Source organism: Sceloporus undulatus, chromosome 4, assembly GCF_019175285.1.
Source record: "Sceloporus undulatus isolate JIND9_A2432 ecotype Alabama chromosome 4, SceUnd_v1.1, whole genome shotgun sequence".
NCBI classification, from domain to species: Eukaryota; Metazoa; Chordata; class Lepidosauria; order Squamata; family Phrynosomatidae; genus Sceloporus; species Sceloporus undulatus.
In genome coordinates, this window is record NC_056525.1 from 25,186,742 (window position 1) to 25,212,193 (window position 25,452).

At 39.3% G+C, this 25,452-nt stretch overlaps 1 protein-coding gene across 1 annotated transcript in view; it reads left to right on the forward strand.

The window, feature by feature from the left end:
- NFATC2 (nuclear factor of activated T cells 2) overlaps positions 1 to 25,452 on the forward strand; it is a 184,235-nt gene that overhangs the window by 83,339 nt on the left and 75,444 nt on the right. Inside the window, exon 6 of the mRNA XM_042466007.1 lies at positions 12,484 to 12,624. Within this exon, the coding sequence (XP_042321941.1) occupies positions 12,484 to 12,624 (141 nt within the window). The remainder of the gene's footprint in view (positions 1 to 12,483; positions 12,625 to 25,452) is intronic.

The window sequence follows — 25,452 nt, forward strand, 5'->3', positions numbered from 1 at the left end:
CATACTTAAAAACAATACAATAACTGTGGTGAAGTCAGAGGTCAGCAATTAGATTTTCTTACTGATAGCTGGAGTTCCTTGCCCCTTTCCATAACAAGCAAAACAAATTATATTTAATTTTCATAATCTATAAAGGGAAAATAATTCAGTATTTCTTGCTATGAATTACACCAGTACATAATTTTGAAACTTTTTAATCTGTTGATTGCCATAATGTCCATTTCAACTTCCCCTTGCAATTTGTTTGATGCTGAAACATGAATTATTTCTCATGAAATGGATGGACTGTTTGCTGTGAACCAACATAGTTTTTTTTAATATGTAAGCCAGATTCTTAGGATCTCTCATTCTTTAGCAGTTCTGAGGCTCTGGGTGCAAACACAGTGGGGCTTCAATAACCTCAGAGCCCTCCCCACTTTTCTTGCTTTGTTTCTCTTCCACTGCTGGCTGTAATGTAACTTTTGGCATAGATGATCTATAACATCTTGATTTGCAGGCAGTCAAATAAAATAAATAAATAATATCCCCATCCAACTCTATGCCATTAACAGAGTTAAAATGCTGTTTCAAGGCAAAAGTGAGTGTTTCGTTAGCAGTTGCCTTCCTGCATTATGTCAGTGGCTGTTGCTATTGAAAGTAAACACCCTGGCTGGATAAGTCAACAGTGTTATGTTTATACAGAGCTCATAAACTACAGTAGCTGTAGGTCTGCTTTATGGAGTGCCAGCCCCTGAGGGGAAGAGAAGGTATGGTGCAAAATTATAGGCTTACAGCTCACCTATCCTGAGCTTTAGAGGCAGTGAGTATTCTTGGGGATTAATACAGCATGCAGAAAGAAAAGAAAATTAATCTGACTGTGCCATGGTTATCTATTTCACATGATTCCCATTTGTTCATGAGGATGCTGAAAAGACTAGCATGTCAGCTGAGCCAGTTCCTTCACATTTCTTGGTATCCTTCCAGCTCTTGGAAATTATGAACCTGAAAATATGATTAAAAAAGAAAAGAAACAGCAGTTTCCAAGTGGGTGGCAGCATTTCCAAACAAACAAATCAAAATTTTAAAAAATATCAAAAGCCTGAAGATAATATTCATATCAGAACATTTATCTACTTAGATTGGAAAGGGGTGCAACAAAAATGGCTTTGTCAGCCACAAATTTGCAAACTTTGCCTCTGGTACTGGTGTCAAGCATTACAGGAAATGTAATAAATGAGATAGATAAGTAACTCCTGCATCTTGTAGCTTCCAAGTTATGAATGGGACTGTAGTTTAAAAGTAGCTCTTTGTAAAACTGCGAACATACTGTTTTTTGTAATTGGGCAGCAGTATTTTCATTAGAGGCCACACTAAAGGGTTGTGGTGAAAAAGAAATATTTGTCAACATCTATCTAGCTTTTTCTTTTCATCTATCCAACATGTCAGGGCTAAAGTAGGTACAATTTTGACCATGTAGTGCAAGAGTGGGTAACTGTTGGGGATTAAAGGACAACATTGTCCTTCCCCCCCTTGAGGGTTGCCAACTTGGCAAATTAAAAAATAACTTTTTTGCCTCCACATGCCCCTTAGAAGTCATAGGACACCCTTTTTGGCCCATTTTATGCCCAGGAGAGGAATTGTTACAGTAAATATTTTGTAAGAAGAAACAGATAACAGATTAATTGAATGACCCTTGTGGTCTCTTCCAACTCTATGATTCTATGAATTAGGATGGTTCAAGAAGTGCAGGTCATATTTTAGTCCTCCATATACAGTGGCCCCTGGTATCTGCTGTAGTGTGGGGATATTTTCAAGCCGTGGATGGTTGAATCCATGGATACAGAAAGCCAACTGTATATCTAACAAAGTGGGCCATTTAACCAAAGATTTTTCTCTGTGTGAAACACAGAAACAAATCTGAGTCTTGCAATCCAGCAATCCCATGTACAAATTAAAATATGAAACCAGCTATAAACATTTACAGCGTGTAAAATAAACTAATAATAAAATAATGGGTAATAATGGATTGGCCCTGTAATACCTAACCACATTTTTGTGCAACAAATTTACTTCTACCCTTTTGTGGCATCAGTGAGAAGAGAACTGCCTTATGAATTATACTTATATCAGCCAATAAGAATTTTCACTGCCTCTAATATGTTAAGAATCTTATATAGAAAGTCTGCCAAACCTGCCAAGGTTTGTCTGAAAAAGCTATGTGATAGACAGCACAGCAGAACACAGAAGAAAATAGAGTTCCTGAAAGTCTCTAATAAAAATACAATTATTTGAATCAGTATTCTGTGAAATTCATAGAATTTATGTACCGACACATGTGGCCTTGGTTAGCTGTGTGAATAGTTTCCACTCAAGCTTCAGTTCTGTCTATCCGTCATAACAGCAGGAATCACCCAGTGAAACTGGCAATATGATCATGAAAGGGGAAACATAGTTACTTCATAATGTATGCAACTAACTCTGTGCTGATATGCACTGCCAATAAAACCATGAAAGGAATAGATTCATGGAAGGAAGCCATGATAACTGAAAATGACACTTCTGAATTGAAAGGCCATTGAATACTAGGGACAAACAAACAAGTGATAACTACAGTACTTTATTCAAATTCTGATCCTTAAGCTTTCTGGACACAGAAGTGCAATATTGACTAGTGCAGCCTTCATGGTCATATAATAATGATGATGATGTACTACAAGGTGTATAATTTGCAAAGAGGACTTCCTATCCAGCCTCCATCCCTGGAAACTTTCACACAGATGTGCCTTTAGAAATTACTTTCTCTGAGTCTTAAAGCAATCTCTGAATCATGTGAAAGCTCCTGAGCATTAGTATGCTATCTTCATGTAAAAGTGCAAAAGGAAACTCCACATCACCTCAGCCTCCATTCTGGAACTTCCCCCTTTTGACGTTCCATTGAGGTCCATTGGTAAATGTGGTGGTGATATTAGGAATATAGGAATATAGGAAGCAACATTGTACTTAGTCAGGTCAATCATCTGTCCAGCTTAATGTGCTCTACATCAACTGGCAGCAGGCCTTTAGATTTTCAGAGGAGTGTCCTCCCTAAAGTGTGTGGTTTCCCACTGGGCTCCAGCCATTCCCTCTTTTTAAAATAAAATAAAATAAAACAAACTATTAAGGTTTAGATGGCATTTAATTGCAGTGAGCAATCTGGAAACAAGTTGATGCAGGGCTGGGATTTCATTAATGTTGTTTTTTTAAAAAAATGCATTTTAAGACAGACTTCCCTTTGTTAAATATAACTAATTATACCCAGATGCAGGGATCGTTTATAGAACCTTGTGGATGAAATCAGTGGGATGTGAAGTATAAAAACAAACAGCATTAACTCCTCCTACCCCCAAGAAAACCTCCCACATCCATGCAGTAGGAACGCTGTATAGGAGAGTTTGACCATTACAGGCTGAGTCTCCCTTATCTGAAATGCTTAAGACCAGAATTGTCTGGGATTTCAGATTTTGGAATATTTGCATATACATAATGAGATAGCTTGGAGTTGTGACCCAACTAGAAATATGAAATTCGTTTACATTTTATATATACTTTATACACATAGTTTGAAGGTAATTTTATACCCAGTATTTTAAATAATATTGTGCATAAAATAAAGTTTATGTACATTGAACCATCAGAAACCAAAGGTGTCACAATCTCAGCCACCCCTGTGGACAATTTTGGAGTATTTCAGATTTCAGAATTTTAGGTAAGAGATACTCAACCAGTATTTACATTAAATTACCACTGTATTCCAGTATCAGTTGAAAAAAGGGAAGCACTCCAGTAACTCTGAGGACCAAACCAAACTAAACTTTTATCTCATACTTTAGCATTGTGTAGCTAATGTTTGTTTAATAAATAGTTGGTGCTTAAGGGCAAGGTGACAGTGGGAGCTGAATCAGAATGGGGATGTCCAGTACAGTCTTCAACCCTTTGTTCTGCATCACTGAAGATATCTTGGGCCTTCTGTAGCAAAGCAAGATCTAACAATACGCCATTAGATTCTTTAATCTACTCCCTGCACCCATCCTTGAGTGGAGGACAGGGTCCCAACTTTGAGTAGTTCCTGAGTGACTGCATCCTTCACCATTCCCTGATTCTGGGCATTCCCAGAAGCACCAACTATTTATTAAAGATTAATTTTAATTGTAACCTGTTTAATTCTTTTTAGGGGGGATATTGTAATATTATATGTACTAAGTATTGTATGTTGGATGTTTTGACTAAGTAAGCTGCTTTGATTGTTTTATTACAAAAAAGCGGGGTATAAATGAAAGTTTTATTTTATTATTTTATTATCCCAATTTGGCAAAGAAGGATGGATGTTGTCAAGGGGTCTGTTTTGTCTCGTTTCCAAGACTGACATTTCCCAGAGCCTTTCCCTTTCTTTCTCAGATGTTCATTGAGTGGGCAGCATGTGGACAAGGATGGAAAAAAATTGTTTATAAGAGGAAAGTCTTCATTTTAATAAGAAGGATTACAGCATTGTAATAAGTGATTATACAACATAATAATAATAATAATAATAATAATAATAATAATAATAATAATAATATTTATTTATATCCCGCCTCTCAACAAAATGCAATCGAGGCGACTTGGCGAGCCTCTCCAGGGAATTAGCTGAAGAGGTTGCAGAGTCATAAAAACAGGTTACATCTAAAAGACCTTTGCAAACAACAGTCAGTTACAGAGCATTACAAAACAATCCTGACTCCTCTAACTAAATTTTCTCTTGCCACTTACACAGAAGCATACGTCCTGTTCTCAAGACTCTCATGGCTAGGGAAGCTTCTAGTCTAACTAACACTATTGGATCAGCCTCTATCAGTCCTTCCTTGAGCTCATGCATGCAACCAGCACCAGAATGGGAGAAAGAAAGAGAAAGAAAAAGAGAGAGAGAAGACAGGAAAAATATCCCTTTTTATAGATTTGCCTCCCAAGGGTGCATGCAGTTCTCCACAGCATCACAAAGGACTAATGCAGTGCCACAAGCCCAGGCAGTTGTACACCCTGAGTTCAACTAAATTCTGTTAATGTAATGTATCTATCAAAGTGCTTTCATCAAGATGCATCAAAATTCCTTCAGAAATGTCCAGTCTCAAAATTCTGCTCAGCAGAAATAATTTCAAAGGCAGTATTCAAGCTTATTTTCCCTTAAAGGCTGTAGATAATTTATTTTTTTGCTGGATATCATTTACTCTAGGGTTTTCAGAACTATAAATCTGCTAGTGGTAAATCCAGTTATGCACTCATCAGGACCTTGTCTATTTACAAAGTATGATTAATCATATAAACCATGTGGAAGAAATAAGCAACTTCTGTGAAACTCTGTGAAAGTAATCTTAATATATACTACTGGCAGCCGTGTAGTCCAGATGTGAGAATAATAAAGAGTGAGTGCTCTAATATTTGTTTAAAAATAAAATAAAATAAAATTGTGTGTGATTAATTGTGATAAGCATTGAACTTCACTCTGAAAAGTACATATTTAAAAGTGATTTTTTAAAAAAAAGATCAGAAAATGGATGGTTCTTGGAAAGCTGCAACTGAGAACTGATAGACAGTCAACATGTTTTCTGAAGCCCAACATATATGTATTTGGTGTTCAAGTACAGTAGCTTTTTTTTTTTAAAGAAACATTCAAAGTCTAAAATTTGGAAGGCTTTCTTTTATTTTTAGATTCAAGCATTGGTATTACTGTTTTCTTGAAATGCAGCAAGGCTGAGTAGAAGTGCAATAGGATTGTTCTGGCAGACACAGATCAGCCGGACAGTATTTTCTAACCTGATACCCTCCAGATGTGTTGGACTACAATCCCATTCATCTCCAGACAGAACAGTTAATGGTCACACTAGCTGGGAAGACTAGAGTTATATAGCCCGAAACATCTATAGAATACCAGAATGGATATGGCTGGAGTAGGATATATAGAACTAAGTGGTAGAACCTTTGATAGAATGTGTACTTTTTGTTAAGCTATCCTAGGTATGTCTCTGGTATATCCTGTTGAAACATTGATGGGCAACTGTGGAAGACTAGGGGGCTGCATTAGCCTTCTAGGAAACCTTGGAGGGCTGCACCCCCCCTACACACACACCCTCTCTAGGGAACATAGGTACATGTTTTTGGGGCTTCCTGAGCACCCAGAGGACATTTGGGGGTAAAATATTTTTCTTAGAAAAAAATTGCAAATTTTCATTTTGATCTCTTGGGTCCAGGGGGATTTCAGATGTGATGGAAATGTCCTCCATGCCCCCTAGAGATCATTTTGTACATTTCAGAGGAAAGGATTTTGCTGAAATAAAATCTGACATGTTTTTAAAAACAATGTTTTGACCTATGTGAAGTCAAAGGCTTTCATGGCTGGCATCCATAGTTTTTTGTGGCTTTTTCGGGCTATGTGGCCATGTTTTAGAAGAGTTTCTTCCTGATGTTTCGCCAGCATCTGTGGCTGGCATCTTCAGAGAATGCTTGCCTGGAAAATATATATGTGTGTGTGTGTGTGTGTTTGTGTGTGTGTACTGTGTGCGCCTGGGAATGCAGGAATGATTTGCATGTGTATTGTTCTGTTGCTGATGGCAGGCCTCAGGCTGGGAGGCTAATGCAAAAGAGAATTAGTGTCTGCTAATTGGTGATCATTATCTGCTGGGAAAGCTCCTGACTCTGAGTGGTTTCCCATTTGCATTTGCTCATGACTGATGTTTTGACCCCTAGCAGCCACAAAAACAGCCCCCCCCAATCCTCCCCATCTTTCTCCATCTTTTTATCTTCAACCCTGAATATTTAATTTCAGCATGAGTGGTTAAAAGTTAATTTTCAAACTGTATAGCATTAATTTTGCTAGTAGGGAAGGCCCATCAGTCTGTTTTTACTCTGTGTTAGTTTCACGTGTGTTCTATTCCAACCTGTTTTCAGTTATCAGGAGCCCTGGTGGTGCAGTGGTTTAATGCCTGTACTGCAGCCATTCACTCGAAACCACAAGGTTGCGAGTTCAAGACCAGCAAAAGGGCCCAAGCTCAACTCAGGCTTGCATCCTTCCGAGGTCGCTAAAATGAGTACCCAGACTGTTGGGGGCAAATTAGCTTACTTGCTGTTCACTGCTATGATCTTTGGAATAGCGGTATATAAATAAAACAAATTATTATTATTATTATTATTATTATTATTATTATTTTCGTTTGCATTTTCCTCAAAATAAGTATATTTGTACAAATTTCCCCCTAAAATATGCATACACATTACTTCTGAAATATGGATTTTTGTATGCTTTGTAAAACCTGGAAGGGCACACAGGCTAAGGGTTAACTGCATTCTGAATGTATTGATCCATTCAACAGACTTCACAACGGTGTTAATACAAACCACATAAAGCACTAAAATTAAATACCATATCAGTAAATATGTAATAAATCTCAGTACTAAAAAAAAACTAACTGGGTAACATTTTAGCTTCTATCGTTATTGATTTGGCTGAAATTTCTGAAATAAATTATTTTGTGTCACACCAAATAGAGAAAGACAACATTCAGGCCATCTTGATGGGCATAATGAATAAAATTCTATTATCTGCTGAAAGCAAACTAATGTTTATTACCACAAACCCCGTGTTCATCATCTACTGTACAATTCCTGGCCATGGTTTGGCAAGCTAGTTCTACTTTAACATAAAGTGTGCCGAAATTGAACTTTCACAGGTATAGCTGTACAGTTATTAATAATACTTTAACATGCCATTCTGAATCTGTGAAATACAGACTCTATGGTAGTGTACTCTGAAAGTCATGGCAAAGTCCATATATTGTGATCATTTTTCAATCCAAACAGAAAGAAGGAAGCACCCAGTCACAAGCAGAGCACCTGTGCAAATTGGCTGACTGGGGAAAGGTTCATCACCCTTCAAGATAAATCTCTTCTCTCCATCCACAAAGCACAAGGGTTAGCAGAGAAAGATATTTAAACTGTTGAAGAGGGTTCTCTGGAGATCTTCATTGCAGGGATGGGATGAGTGTGGAGGAGTCTGAATTCAGATTCTGAATGCCAAAGCTCTTAACTTTAAAAGTTGCCCTTGAGACACATCTGGAGGAGTAAAAGGAAAGGAGTTTATCCTTTCCAGCTGTTATAGTTGTGGCAGATATATATTTAAAATTCAGATCTCATGCCTTATACTGCTTCTGATGACAAGAGGGTAAGGTGATATGGACATATGCTATGAGCTTCTAAAGCGCTCTGTGCATTCTTTTATGAAATGAATCTCTTTATGCCTTTTGACGGAACCATGGTTTTCCTAGTATGAGTTCTGTGTCTGTTAGAAGGAGGATGGTTGTTAAGGTGAAGAGATGAAACCTTTTCTCTAGACTGAATCAGGAGGCAGATAACTATTTTCCATTGCTGAAGGTCAGACAATAAGCAATGGAGATCCAATGACAGGATGGTGGTTTGAAGATACATACTAGGAAGATCTCCTAACTGCAAAGGTAGTTGGGCAATAAGACTGGGTAGCAATCTCTACAGTATGAAAGGGGACATTATTTGCAAGGCATTGTGTTTTAGGGCAAAAGACTGGTCTAGATAGCTTAGGTCTTTAATAGCTATTTTGCTTCTTTATTAATTCTTTTATGTCTGTGAAAGTGGTGCTGTAATTTTTTAGATTTTCATCTTTGCCTGCAAAAATTAATAATTTCAATTTTTTTCTTGCATTCATTGAGATTGTGAGAATTTTTGCACCTTTGTTGATTTCCCCCCATTCCAGGCCTTTGTTGTTGTTGTTGTTGTTGTCATTTACAAAAAGCTTGTATCACCTAATCCTTGAGTACTTCTAGAGAGCTAAAGTTTTGATTTTTCTAAATGCAAAAACAAAATAAGCAAATAAATAAATATCTAAAATCCAAAACACTTCTGGTCCCAAGCATTTCAGATAAGGGAGAATCACTGTATTCTTTTTTTATGTAGTGATAGGGATATTTCAGATTCACTGCAGGAAGGTATATTTCCCATTTTCTCAAGCTGGCATGGTTCATACAACATGTGCAGACACATAGAATCATAGAGTTGGAAGAGACCACAAGGGCCATCCAGTCCAACCCCCTGCCATGCAGGAAATCTAAATCAAAGCATTGAGTCCGTTCCACTGTCAAATAGCCCTTACTGTCAGGAAGTTCCTCCTAACGTTGAGGTGGAATCTCTTTTCCTGGAGCTTGCATCCATTGCTCCGGGTCCTAGTCTCTGGAGCAGCAGAAAACAAGCTTCCTCCCTCCTCAATATGACATCCCTTCAAATATTTAAACAGGGCTATCATATCACCTCTTAATCTTCTTTTCTCCAGGCTAAACATACCCAGCTCCCTAAGTTGTTCCTCATATGGCATGGTTTCCAGTCCCTTCACTATTTTAGTCACCCTCCTTTGGACATGCTCCAGTTTCTCAACATCCTTTTTAAATTGTGGTGCCCAGAACTGGACACAATATTCCAGATGGGGCCTGACCAAAGCAGAATACAGTGGCACTATTACTTCTCTTGATCTAGACCAGGGGTAGGCAACCTTTTTGAGCCGGGGGCCGGGTTGTTGTCTCTCAGACAACTGGGGGGCCGAAGCCAAAGAATAATTAAATAATTTTTGAAAAATGTAAATAAATAAATAAACCAGGACAAATGTAGGACAAAATTTTCAAATGGTTGACACTTATTTTTAAAAAGTGGAGGACACGCGAAAAAATTTGCTGATTTTTTAAAAAATGTTAACATAAATGCATGTTTCTGAGGCTTCTATAGACAATTGCCCCTGCGCGCGAGAGGCCAAAGGCCCTGGCGGCAATCGGCGGCAGGACCGGGTTGGGGGCGGTCCCAAGGCCTCGCCAGGCCGCATCCGGCCCACGGGCCGCAGGTTGCCTAACCCTGATCTAGACACTATACTTTTATTGATGCAGCCTAAAATTGCATTGGCCTTTTTAGCTGCCGCATCGCACTGTTCACTCATGTTCAACTTGTGGTCTACTTGGACTCCCAGATCCCTTTCACATGTAGTCTCATTCAGCCAGGTGTCCCCCATCCTATACGTGTACATTTTATTTTTCTGCCCTAATGCAGTACCTTACATTTCTCCATGTTGAATTTCATTTTGTTAGCTTTGCCTCAGCTTTCAAGTCTATTCAGGTCATTTTGAATTTTGATCCTGTCCTCTGGAGTATTAGCTATTCCTCCTAATTTGGTGTCATCTGCAAATTTAATAAGAATGCTCCCAATTCTGTCATCCAGGTCATTGATAAGATATTAGATTTGTCTGGCATGACTTGTTTCTCTGAAACCTGTGTTGACTTTTTGTGGTTATGGCATTGCTTTCTAGATGTTCACAGACTCTCTGGTGTTTATCAGACGAGCTTTTAAAGAGGTACTATTCCAGTGTGACTCCTCTAGCTGCCTCCTGTTGCATGCTGGGATTGGCAGTTTTAAGGAGGGGTATTTAGAATTCTCAGGCAGAGAAGTTCAGCTCCTTAAAACTGCCAATCCCAGCATGCAACAGGAGGCTGCTAGAGGAGTCACACTGGAATAGTACCTCTTTAAGAGCATAGTGTGATAAACATCTATGTTTAACAATCTGCTCTAGAATCTTTCCTGGTATTGATGTCAGACTAACTGGATGATAATTAACATGGATGCATGTGCATGGATGCATACACACCATAGCTTAGTTCTCAGCCAAATTAACCTTTCCTTCACATATCCCTTCCCCTGTCCTTCCCTTTCCCCACAATACATAGTGTCCCTATTTTGCCCTTAATCTCTCTGGGAGGCTGTTCCTCCCAGCCCAAGCATTATTTGGTTTTGAAAACAACAGAAAACTGGATTGGCTTTCAACATTTTGTTGCTCACCCTTTCACCTTCAGAATATGTACTTGGCAGAGATTTTGAAGTAGAGGTCAGTCAGATTGTATAGTTAGAGAAGTGGCGCCCTAAAAGAAGTGTATATGTGCACACATACATTTTTTCTGCCCTCTTTATTGATATATCTTCTGAATGAGCAGTAGTAACCTTTTCTCTCTCCAAGTGCAGTGGCCCCAGTTCCTACCACACTTGTGCACCTACAGTATATAAACCATGGAGTGAAGCATGCATCTTCTTCCCTTTCTACTCACTGGCAAGCCTAACACTCTACATTATGAGGCCTGGAGGACAGTCAATAAGGAAAGGAGATGGGGACACATGCAGAGGAGGAACACCTCCAACAGGCCAGAGGGAAAGATAACAGTTAAGGACCAGACTGAGGCTGTAACATAAATGCACTATCCTCAAGTAGCAGCATTTGGGGAGGGTGGAAAAGTTGTTCTGCTTTGGTGAAGAGTTTTTATGGTCACATTCTTCTGCCTACCTCAGTGTTCCTCTAGGAATGATTAATCCCTTGGATTGTTGTGGGTGGGCTCATTTTGATTCCAAAAATATTGTGAAGGAGTCTACTTCAGTTTTAGAGGGAGACTAGGAAATTGACTCAGCACTGCCTGGGCTGATGCTGATGATTTCACTCATGAGTTGAATCAAACAATGGTTTGAGTGTTAACACACATACAGTCCTCAAAATTTGTTTCACACTCAAGTTCCATGTAAAATGGACCCAAAAGAGCAATTTTCCTATAGAAGTCAAAACTTGTCAGTCAGTTCCAAACTTGCACAACGATGTTCAGGATGACAGCCAAATATCAATTTGGGCCAAAGTTGGTTCATAAATGGATTTTCCAGAGCATTTATTAAAATAATAATGAAATACAGAATTCTGAAATGTTTGTTTAGGAGGTTCCCAAAGTAACTGACAGGTTGAGTTCAAAAACTTACTGCAGTCTTTGTTTTGATCCCAGTAGATAATTAGGTGACTCTGTGATCAGATATATAGATTTTTATACCAGAACATACAGATGTTTTAAATTACAGTACACTGATGCATACAAGTATTTACATACATAAGAACATGTGCACAGTAGAGGGCAAACTAATGCAGATTGAGTTTCTTCATTCACCCCAGCTGTTTTAAAAGTCTTCATATTTCAGCTTGGTATGAAATTTGCTTTGGTTTTGTTTAGAGGAATTTGGAGTCATCCACTCTGCAGGTGGCATAGTCAAGGTTCCAGGATTGTAGTGTACTAGTACTTGAATATTTGGCCATTGACTTGGAAACAGGCACGGGCTAATTCCAGCTCATTCAGCCGAATTCTCCTTTGTCAGGGACAAGGAGTAAGGCCAGCACAGCTGAAGTGCTGGATCCAACTTCTGACTATTTCCAAATAAAAGTGCTTTGAGTATATGTTTATTTTTCCTCCTCCTTCTTTTTCAGCCCTAAATTTAGCCTCACAGAGAAGTTTCTTTGGCGGTAAGGGGATGGCAATAGTGACAAAATAGAACCTGTGGGTAGTTCTGAAATTTCCAAGTTGAAAAAGAAAAAGAGATTCAATTTCACTCTTATATGTATTTTGCCCACAGCCCAGCGCTCTGCTCATGAACTCCCGATGGTTGAGAGGCAAGATGTTGACAGCTGCCTTGTATACGGGGGGCAACAGATGATCCTAACTGGCCAGAATTTTACTGCAGAATCTAAGGTTGTATTCACAGAGAAAACACCAGGTATGCCATTCTTTGCATTATTTCTCTTAAGTTGGCTGATAAAACAACAACAACAATCCTGTCTTATAGTACTGGTTCTTAAAAAATGGTTATTCAACCAGGGCCAGCATGAAAAAAAAAATAAAGCAAGAAAACATTTTATTTGCTATAAGACCACTATAAATCTCTTCAATGGAAAGTAAGGTCCAGAACACACTGAAGAAATAATTCAGTTCGAAACTGCTTTAACTGTCCTGGCTTAGTGCTAGGGAATTCTGGGAACTGTACTTTTGTGAGACATTTAGCTTTCTGTGTCAGCAAGTTCTGGTGCCACAATAAACTACAGTTCCCAGGATTTCCTCGCACTCAGCCATAGCACTTAAAGTGGACTCAAACTGGATTATTACTGCAGAGTGTGTTTTGGACCTAAGAAAACTCTTTTATTAGATCAAGTCAATCAAGAAAGGGGGTATGAGGTGGTAGGATAAACTAACATTATATGTCATAGCTTCAGCAAACCTTTCTAGAAGAATGCTCTGCTCTGCTGTTCTCCTCCCCTATCACCTACCAGTTAGCTGTCTAACAACCCAGCGCACACAACTAGTCCTACTGCTAGTTTTCTTCAAAGGTAGATTTCGCATATCACTAGAGGAAGGTAGAAAAGTTGTGGAGTGAAGGATGTCATGAAGGAGTTACTTCTCCAAACACCATTAGCAAATCCTGACCAAAGCTGTCCTTCCCCCACTTGTCCATAGTACAAGCACCTCCTTTTCTCCCCTTGTGAGAGAACACTGTCCAAATACAGTAGGTTAAGCACTGCCTTTATTGCTTATTGCCCAGAGGAGCTTATGATAAGGGAGCACAGGTGAAATAACATATGTAGGTATTGAGATCCACCCAAGCTTATTTTCATGACACACACAAGTAACCCTGAAAAAAAATGGGTCAGTAAGATCATTCCTGTAAAATGGTATAAATTATATAGTATAATATTTTACCTTCATCTCCTGATGTAACACTGAGCAAGTATTTCATTAAAAATAAGCTGGGGAATACTCAGAGAATATTTATAAATGCTAATTGAGTCAGAAAGCAAAAATATTCATCAGAACTAGAAAGCTGAACCAGAAGCATGGAATCATGTCAAAGGACAGTCTTGAGATAAGTGCAGCAAAATAATAGTCAGTTTGTGCAATGTTACCTATTGTTGCAACACCAAAAGGGAAGAAGCTTTCATTGTGTTGTACTGTAAAGTGTAGAAGTACAATGTAAAATTAAATTCTTGTTTGGTTGGTTGTTTTTACATTAGAGATGTAATGTACAATCTTCAAATGGCATGTGGATGTATGGACACAAAACCAAACTGAAGGGTTCTACCAAAGAAAATATTTATGTATGTAAAATATATCCAAATAAAATGTAACCCACCTCCAATTACCAAAACACACCTATGAAGAAATAAGGGATAAATTACACCCTCAAATAGAAAAGCCAGTAAAATTTCTAAAAGGGTATAAATACCCCACTGAAAAATGAGCAGTAGTAAAGAACGAATAAAATGTCCAAATTCAAGGTCAGAAAATTCAGACCCTGGAACAAAAAAGCCAGTAAAGGTGTCTAAAATGGTAACAATACCCCACTAAGAATTATATAAGTGTAAAATAAATCAAAACATAAAATGATATAAAACCCTAGAGGCCAGACGCGTTTCGACAACTGTTGTCTTCCTCAGTGGCCTGCAATTATTTAAAATATAATATATCTAATATATGTGTCTGCGCTCAACTCAGAAGCAACAATAAACATCTGTTGCTTATAATAAACCATGTGAGGTATGATGTCCTTCTCATCAAGACATGTTACTTTGGAAAAAGGCTTCCCTTCCCCCACAGATTGTTACCTAGCTACTTTCACTGCAGTGCTGTTCCATTTGTCTCTTCTTTTCCTCACTTTGGTTCCTGCTAACTTGACCAGAGAGCCAAGTTTGGGCTAAGGGCAGTCAGTTGCTGAACTCTCTTGTGAATGACCATACATATGTCTCTTTAAAGTTGGTCATGTTGACCATTTCCTTTCTGACATTCTGTGTAGCCTGCTATAAATAGCCACAAGGATGCTTTGATTTCTGACCTGAATCATACCTGACCTTAAAAAAAACCTTTACCATGGACTCATTGTTTTCAGTAGGTATGCAGCTCACAAGTTCTAACAATGGTGATGACTAATAAGAATGCCGCACATTTCATTCACATGCAATTATAAAGCAGTAAAGACTGACCTCTAAAATTCTGATTCATTCGAATGTTGCCACCCTGCTTTGTAATTTCTTGGGGATTGGCACCCATTGAGAGATGTACCACATTTTTCTCATTTGCACTGGGGCTTTTAAGCACACCTCACATCACCCCATCTCCCCCAAAGGTGCCACATTAGAAATTTCTTCTGAAACTTGTAAGAAACTTGTAAGAAGCATTCTCCAAGGTTATTTAAAGAAAAAAATAACTTAAATTTTCATTGTGGCTGGGTGGGGTTGTGCACATGCACATATGTGCATATATGATGGGGGCTGCTGGATAGGGACTGAGTAGGCTTGGTTTCCTATATTTATTTAGAAGTCTTTTATTAGTACTTTATTCTTAAGGCAGATGTCCAGAATATGTTACTAATTCACAGAAAGTTAAGTAGCCTATCCCTCCATACCCTGGCCATTTATGCAATGCTGATGGGAGGAGAGGTCCAATCTCATATATGTTTTTAGTCTCAGGTGACCAGGTGACTGGCATTTTTCCAACACAAAATAAGGGAGTTACTTCTTACTAAATTCGTCTATAATTTGCTAACCATGATCTGAAAAATATATCTTGAAGTAGTTTACAGTAGAAGTCAAGAAATTCAAATAGACATGGAGAATTCAAGGCTTTAAAATAAACAAATCATAATGGAATAAAAACATAAAGCATAACATTTCACAAACTGGACAACCCAGGGAGTCAGGTGAGGTGTGAGTAATAAGACCATTCTTTAACAGGCATCTGAAGCATGACACACAGTGCCTTCTGAGGTCTCTTTCACTCTGCATAATTATAGCACTTTGATACCATTTTAACTGCTACAGTTACACACTGTGGAACCCTGTTTGATAAGGCATTAAAATTCTCTGGCAGAAAATTCTAAATACCTCAAGAAACTACAAGACTCTGGATTTCATAGGATGGAGCCATGTCAGTCAAAGTGCTATCAAAGTCTTATAATTCCATAGTATGACAAAAGATAATGTATATGACACAGTTTTACAAGCAAGGCCTTCTATGATTGCACAGATTTGTATCATGGAAGGAGATGTGATGTGTCAGATAACACTGTTGCAAGTTTAAGACTTGTATATCTCAGCAGCAAGATCTTGAACCTGGCTACATCGTTCATAAGACAGCCACTACATCAGTGTAATATGTAGCCAGTTACTCCACTCAGCACTCTGTATTTCCTAACCATGCAAAAGGGTGTGTGTGTGCATATGTTCCTTCAAGTTGCCTGATGCATGGTGATCCCATAACCCTACAGACTTTTCTTGGGTAAGGAATACTCAGAGATGGTTTTGCCAGTTTCTTCCTCTAAAATGTAGTCTACAGCACCTTGGCAGTCTCCCATCCAAGTACTAACCAGGGCTCACCCTGATTAGCTTCCAGGATCAAATGGAAAATGGTGCCTTTAGGGAATTTAGGCCCTGCAAAAGGATAACTTCATGTACAGTACATTACATGAGTCCAAATACAAGATTTGACTAGGTTGAGTGTGTTGACTAAGGCTGCAGCAAAATAGAATAAAATAAATCTGAAGGGCTTTACATTTCCCACTCCTGTAACTTTGTAACCATTTTTCATAAAGACTGGGTTGCATTTTAAAATGACTACCCATCCATCACTACAAAGGGACCCTTTTCCAATCTATTCACACATTGTGACATAGGTGATGTGAGTGACAGAGACAAAACATAGGTTTCAGAAGATTGTCCTTTACTACAGAGCTTCACTTTTGAAAGATCTACAATAGATATGCAGTGTACTTAGTTCCAGTATACAACATACACATAATGCATGAGTAGACTCATTGTCCACAGCAACTCTGCTTCAGATCATAGTCTGACTCAGTTTGCATGTTTCCTGCTATGATGCTGATAAGCAGCTCAAAAGCAAGAAAAGCCACAGTAAACCCACTGTGGGTGGGTTGCATGTCCTTCATGGTGAAGCTGTCACTGTTAATTTCCTTTTTCAGATGTCTGAGAGTAAGCAAAAGTCTGCAATTTTAGGCGGGGAGGGAAGCACATTAGCACTTGGCAGTGCTTGCTTATTTCTTTATTTCACTTTGATGACTCACGGGGGACATGTACATCCTAGTTGTACTTTCTCTTATCACACAAGATTGCCCTAGCACTGTTGCTTGCTTAAAACTAAGCAAAGAGCCACTTATTATGGTGGAGGTGGTATCGATCTTATATACTGTAAAGATTCCAGGATTTTAGTGCATTTCACAAGAGGCCTTGTTTGATGTACTTCATTGTGCAACCTCCTCAACCTTTATTGTGTTGCTGATCACATCAGTTTTTCCTTTCCTACTGCTGCTAGCAGAAAGGAAAGAGTGGTATGCATTAAGATGGCAAGGAAAACCCTGATTCTTAATAGACAGGCAGGTAGACTGGGCAATAAAGTAAGTGAGACAGTCAGTATCTTGATATACTGATCTCTATGTCTCAATGGGACCAGGTTTGTGGGGGGATAGTGGTATGGATTTACACAGTTGTGCACACAGCCTCTAAGCAGGCCATCTCCATGGTAGCAACCAACTTTAGGAATATACCTTTTTGGTCTCTCATTTGTTGTTAACTACTGGCAATTTGAATTTGACTTATGGCTACCCTCTGAAGGAGAGACATCAGTGTCACCCTGTTTTCAAGAGTCCTCCACAGGTCTTGCAGACTCAAGGCTGTGGCCTCCTTAATTGAGTTTTTCCAGGTGTAATAGGTTTCCTCCCTCTTTTCCTACTGCCTTCTACATTTATCTTTCATACTCTTTCTTTCTCTTTCATACTATACTATTATAGAACTTTCATGGTACTTTGACTATTGACCATGGCTCCATGCCATGCAATGAGACTCACACACCATTTCCAGGGTCAGCATAGCCTAGTGGTTCATTCACGTGATCTGTCATACGTACCATTTCCAGAGGCAAGGGTACCATTTTATCTCATTTACAACTGAGCCTTCATGTGCAGATCACTTTTGTTCTAGGATGCAAATAGGATACATGTGGAGTTAGCATCATCAGAAATTATCATCGTCAGAAAATAAAAGAGGACATAGATCTGCAAAATACCTGTATGTACGAATTTTAAAATGAAGGTGACAATTTGGCAAATTATTGTAATTTGTTTTCATTGCTCTAGTAATGGTGCATGTGAAGTCTGTCAACATTTCACCAGTAAAATATGGCCTGTAGTTTACATACAGCATATTGATTTGGGACTGATTTATATAGAAGAGGTTCTATATAATGCTCAAAACAGTCAGCTGGATAGGATCGTTAGTTTCAGGTTTTCCTGACATCATGCCTCTATAGTCCCTTTCACACTACCAAACTGTAGCATTTTGATACCATTAACAGTGATGAATCCATTCTGTAAAATGCTGAGACTTGCAGTTTTGTGAACTCTGGGCCAGAGAGTCCCAGTGTCTCACAGAACCTAGAATCCCATGATTGTTTGGGATGTAGTAGGCATGGCAATTAAAGTGGTATTAAACTGCTATAATTAGGTGGTGTAAAAAAGACTTGGGATGTAGTAACTTAACAGTTAAGATGCTGACTCTGATGATCACAAGGTCGGCACATCGGCAGTTTGAGGCCCAGGTACCGTGTGACAGAAGGAGCTCCCATCACTAGTCCCAGCTTCTGCCAACCTAAAGTCGAAAGCATGTAAAAGTGCAAATAGATAAACAGATACCACTTTGCTGGGAAGTTCAATGTGTTCTGTGCAGTCATGCTAGCCACATGATCACCAGAGTAATCTTTGACTATGCTGGGTCTTTGGCTTAATAATGGAGATGAATACCGCCCCTACAGTCAGACATGACTAGACAATCTGGTCAAAGGGGAAAACTTTACCTTTACCTTTATCTTTATAAATACTTGCTTCTAATAATAATAATAATAATAATAATAATAATAATAATAATAATAATAATAATAATAATAATAATAGGATTTATTTATATGCCGTCCAATCACTGGGAATCTGGGCAGCTTACAACAGAGGGGATAATAGACGGTTCCCTGCCCTCAGGCTTACAATCTAAAAGACACGACACAAAAGGAGAAGGGAATGGTGAGGGGGGGATCTTAGACTGTAATTCATTATAGAGGTCTTAGGCCAGGAGTGGACATCCCATGGGCTGCATGCAACCTCCTCAACTTTTATTTTTATGCTGATCACACCCATTTCTCCTTTCCTACTGCTGCTAGCAGAAAGGAAAGGGTGGTCTATGTTAAGATGGCAAGGAAACACCTGCTTCTTAATAGGCAGGCAAACTGGACAATAAAGGGAGAGAGCCACTCAGTGTCTTGGCATACCAACCTTACTGTCTCAGTGAGACCAGTTTTTTTTGGGGGGGGGGAATAGTGGTGTGGATTTACATGGCTATGCACACAATGTGTGTATGTGTTTATGTGTCTGTGTGCATGTGCAAGTTTCAGATCAGCATCACTTCTGGCCCTTGGGACCCCAGAGTTTGTACAGAGCCTTAGGCAAAGCAAGAGGTCCAGCCAGATGTGAATTTCCTAATCCAGGCCTCCAACTAATTTCCCAAGTCAAAGAGCCTCTGGGCTCTTAGAAGAAAGGAACAACAAATTCTGCATGCCTTTAAGACCCAGGAGTGCACACCCATGTCTTCAAACATGAAAGAATTTTGATAGTTCTGCCTAGGGAAACCTATGTGCTGGATTACTTCTAAACTGGAAGTGGAAAGTGATGTTGCTTAGTTCAGAGTGCTAAGTGGATCAGAGAGAAAGAAAAGGACAGATGGGAAGCTGGGCCATACTTCCACACTTGCTAGACCTCAAAACTAAAAGGGCTGTAGGTGCAAAGCTGTGATATATCAAGCCTGTGCCATGAAAGTAACTGACCCTTGCTATGTTAACTTGACTATACTACATATTAATGAAATCAGCAAGCAGCTTATAAAAGACACAGTCATTCTAAGCCTGGCACAGGAAATGGTGGAAGGAAGTGAACTCTGGGGGACTGGGAGTTTGCAAATTTGTGCTTTTGCAGCATCTGAATAAAGCAATTGTGTTTAAGAGACCAGTGTGTGCACTGCACATGTAGTATGTTTACTTACACCATCTGTGGATGATGCAGAGTGTGTTGAGTGCATATCACATTCTTAAATGAACCTTACAATGATTTAGCCACACACCCAATCTCCTGAGTAGTGAGAACAGTGGGGAGTAATGATTGTTTCTGGGTAAGTAACTTTTTTGGTCACGTCTGAGTTCCTAAGATACTACATAAGCTCACCAAGACTGTGTGGTTTGGAGTGATGCATAAAATGATGTAGGATTTTCACAACCCAACGATATTTTATTTTCAACAGCTATGTCTGTTTATGTAAAACCAGTTTTTAACATACCATCACACTCCTGGGTGACCAAGATAGAGAACTGAGGCTAGTCCTGTGGAGGCAAGAATAAATTACATGTTTATTGGTTGGACTCACCAAGGCCAGGTGTGGCCTTCACATGAGTGGTGTCCAAAGTGGACCTCTACAGTTACTTCTGCAAATGTAAGTGGTGACCATTCACTTCTGTATGGAGAAATAGAGAGAGAAATTGAAAGGCAAATGACAATGGGGGGGCTTGGCTCTCTTTGCGCATGGTGTACATGGTATCTTTGCACTGTGAACACTTGAATCCCAGGGTCCTTGCAGAAGGAAAGATCACAAACACATATGTCACTCTTCATAACAAGCAGCCTGGTAAGCTATGATGTAGTGGTTTGAGCACTAGACTTTGATTCTGGAAACAAGGGTTTGAATACCCACTTGGTCTTGGGCAAGCCGCTCTCTCTGCCTCAGAAGAAGGCAAAGGCAAATTCCTTCTGAATAAATCTTTCCAAGAAAACCTCATGACAGGTTCACCTAGGTTCACCATAAGTTGGAAAGGACTTGAAGGAACACAACAGCAACAAACCTGCTCTGTGCTCGAATCTCTACTGCTTCCTTCCTTCTCATAAAATACAACTCAAACGAAAATTCACAAATACTAATCTGTTTGCAGAGCTGTACAGATAAGATTTTAAAGGCACTAATTTGGGGTTATACATGCTGGCTTAGTTCTGGTAATGAAGATAGGATTCATTTAGTGGAGGAGACCTGCTGGTGCAGTGGTTAAATGCCTGTACTGCAGCCACTGACTCACAAACCATACAGTTCAGTACTAGCCAGGGTGCAAGCTCGACTCAGGCTTGCATCCTTACAAGGTCACTAAAATGAATACCCAGCTTGTTGGAGGCAATTAGCTTACAGTTGTAAACCACTTAGAGACTGCTTAGTTCAGTATGAAGCAGTATATAAATGAAGCTGATATTGCTATTGCCAGTGTGATGCTAAACCACTGATTGGTACTACTAATATTTGGCTTTTGCCTTCTCTTTCAGCCTTGAAACAATAGTATATTATTCTGGTTTATAAAATCATAAATTGTACAAATCATGAACTGGACACAACTGTGTTTTACAAGAGCCAGAAGCCAGTGAGAGAGCAAAAAATCACATTGTAGTTTGATATGTCAGCTGCTTCAGCCCTCTATCCATTTTACCAGGCCTTTTGTCTTGTGCCAGAGTCTAGTATTGTTTTTTCAGGCAATACATATACTTTCTTTATCAATTTCTTCAAACAAGCTGAATGGGTCTGGTGACATAATAATAATAATAATAATAATAATAATAATAATAATAATAATAATAGGATTTATTTATATACCGCCCAATCACTGGGAATCTGAGCGGTTTACAACAGAGGGGATAACAGACGGTTCCATGCCCTCAGGCTTACAATCTAAAAGACACGACACAAAAGGAGAAGGGAAAGGTGAGGGGGGGAGGGGATCAGGTCCAGCATTCTTCTCTCCCTCTGAGGCCTGGACCAAAGCAGATGGACTGGAGGGAGGGCTCTACTTCTTCAGGCTAGCCCTGATGGAGCTGAGCCAGCCTATTCTCTCCCTCACAGGCCGAAAGATGACAGTTATGGAGGGAGGACATAGTGAGAGTTACAGAAGGAATGCAAAATGAATATAAATTTTCAGGAAAAAAAATAATATTTTTATATCTTTAGGGGATAGAAATGTCCAAGATACAGACTTAGTGTCTGTATTTATGTCACACAGATTAGCATAGAATCATAGTATCATAAAGCTGGAAGGAACCTCAAGGGCCACTCAGTTCAACCCACAGCCATGCAAAAATACACAATTAAAGCACTCCTGAACTATGCTCACCCAGCCTCTGCTTAGAGGCCTCCGAAGATGAGGAGTCCACCACCTTCTGAGGCAATCTATTCTGCTAAACAACTCCTAAAATAAAAATTCTTCCTGATTTGTAGGTAGAATCTCTTTTCTTTTAATTTGAGTCCATTGGTTTGAGTTTTAGCCTCTGAGCAGTAGACTATATGGCTTATATCAACCTATTTCGTAGAATCATGCAATAGTTATACAATATTTCATGAGTACAGATTTATAGAAGCAATATTTATGTTCTGTTCTTCCCCATTACAGTGGTTCTCACCCACATATTTTATTCTCATGCCAACTATGAATTGAATGTAGTTGTCTCTTGTTGTGTTGGTACTTTCTTGGTTATTCTAATGAACCACTCCAAAGCCATATCCAGACTAGCCTCTGTTCACATAGAGACCAGTCAGATGTTTGTGGAAAGCCCACAAGCAGGGCATGAGTGCAATAGAAGCAATATTCCTCTTGTGCACACCTGTCAGTAGTATTGAGAAACATTCTGCCTCTGGCTATTTGTTTTTAAGTCATTTCCGACTTAAGGTGATCCTAAGGTGAACTTATCTCAGGATTTTCCTGGCAAGATTTGTTCAGAGGGGGGTTGCTTTTGCTGCCTTCTGAGGCAGAGAGAGTGTGGCTTGCCCAACATCACCCATTGGATATCCATGGGCAAGTGGGGATTCAAAGTCATAGTCCAACATTCAAACCAATATGCCACAGTGTGAAGTCAAAGGCTTTCATGGCCAGTATCCATGGTTTTTTGGTGGGTATTTCGGGCTATGTGGCCATGTTCTAGAAGATGGCCACATAGCCCAAAAACCCCACAAAAAGCCAATATGCCACACTTTGATACTGGACATAATATATAGTTGTCATTAAGACTAATAGTTATTAACAGCTGTATCTCTAATCCGCATTTAAAGCCATCCAAATTGGTGGTCAACATGGTTGCCCCATCCTCTCTTTACAAACCATGGCTAAGCATTATGGTTTTAAAAAACCATAGGATTGCATATATATTTAAATCCAAGGCCTGTTCTCTTCTGTAGGGTACCAAATTCCACTCTGTTTCTGCCCATGCTCCTCTCAACATTTACAGATAGCAATTATCTGTAAATGCCACAAATTTAAATACTCTACTTGCAAGGGATAGCATTTCAACTAACTTGTGACAATATCCAAAGCTTGTCTGTCTTGTTCAGTAGAATTACAAAGAAAAGGTGCTACCTTCCCATTAAACATCCTATGCTGGATGTGGAGAAAAGCCACATCCTTAAGCTAGTCTAGTACATTAATCAACAACCATTGTAGCATTGTAAATATAAATAGGCTGCAATATATGTAAGATAGTTTGCAGATGGGTGATCTGCCAAATGGATAGCATGGTTTGGAATCTTAAAGCAGTGGCATGTTTTCTTCAGTAACAGTTAAAAGATATTCAAGTACCCACATGTAATCTGTACTTGTTCCCTTTACTAGCTTGTCCCAGTGGAGGGTCCAATAAAACACCCTGCTTGTCCACACTGAAGTGATCAGAAGTACTGAAATAGCATTCCTTGTCATGGGTCTGTTTCTAGAGAAGATATATTCTCTGGTACAGCACAATTATAGAGCTGTAGAGAGAAGGACAGGAAGAAAGCCAAGCCAAGGCTGTTCTGGAATCCTTTGCAGTCTCATGTAAAGAAAGAACGCTATCATATGTACAGTTGTGATGTTTGGTGAAAACATTACCTTCACATTGTAGCCTCTTGTGTGCTTGGCAGCAAGCAAGACTGTTCTTGTAATGCAGCCAACAAATGTCAGAAAGAGAAGAGGGGAATCCCAGAAAAAACATTGCAATATGGGGGTGGGGAAATCTATGAAGACAAACACATAAACATAGATTTCAGAAGGGGGAGGGGGAGAAAGAGTGGCTGTGGAAAATGAGTTGCCATAGCTGAAAGAGAATCACTGAGACAGGGTGGAATCCAGTGTTTTGGAAAATCTCCCTGCATGACACATGGTTTTGGAATTTTGCAGCTGGTAAGCCCTCATTAACAAAGGCAACTACTACTGGCCTAGATTTGCTGGCTTGCTTTCTACTATGGGGGTGCCTAGAAATCCAGATTTGCAGCACATTTGTTTAAAGACACTGATTGCTTTTTAATGCATTTGTCTTGGAATGAACAAAAGGCAGAAGGCAAAAGAGAGAGACTCTTCTGTCACCTGTCGAAAGCTAATTGATCACATTAAAAACCTGGCATAAGGAATGGAATTCCCTGTTCTCCCACTTAGTCATCGCATCCTGGTGTGACTCATTTTATTACACAGAGGTTCCCAGTGGTTTTATTTTGAGTGGAGCCTTTGTTTCATAAAATGTTTGTATATTTTTTTCTTTAATTTTTTTGTTTTGTTTTGTTTTATTTTGCTAAGTGTATTTCTATGAATTGGCATAAGATATTTGTTAAAATAGCTCTGGAAGCAGATTGACTCCTGTTGTTTCAATACTCAGCTACTGTTGTTATGTTTTGTTGTGACTTGGGTTGATGTTTTAAAACAATTGACTTGGGAGAATGTCTCTAAACTTGTTCTCTTGGTACAAATGTCAGTTGTGGGGTTGGGCTACAACCCAGATGACTAATTTTTCTGGCCCTTTCTCAGCCAGACCTTGATGTGTATCTTTGGCTTGGTGAATCATCTTCGAGTTCTTTCTCAGTGTAATTAAAAGGTTGGCCACAGCACCCCATTGACCCAGTTTAACTGGCTAGAATGGACAGTCTCTTGCCACTTATGAACATAGTGCTCAGCTTCTCTGAAGAAACAAAATGCCCTCTTGATGTGTGTGTCTATATCTTTAAACTGCATGCTGTGCTCTCTCCCCCCTCAATGGGAAGTGGTGCATCAAAGCTCCTAATCTCCATGGTTTACCAACGAGGCACAACCAAGCATCCCATTCCACAGACTTCCGTTCATTCCAAACTATTACACAGATCCCAAAGCTCAGCCCTCCTATCCACTCCATCTACATAATGTAAGAGCCCTGGTGGTACAATGGTTAAATGTCTGTACTGCAGCCATTCCTTCACAAACTATAAGGCTCTGAGTTCAATACCGCCCAGTGGGCTGAGGCTTGACTAAAGCTTGCATCCTTCCAAGGTCACTAAAATGTGTACCCAGATTGTTGGGGGGCAATCAGCTTTACACATTGTAAACCACTTAGGGAGTGCTTAAGTGCACTGATAAGTGGTATAGAAGTGTACTTGCTATTGCTATTGCTACATAAGTCTCCTAAGAAATCTTCCCTGTGCTGAGTCAAATC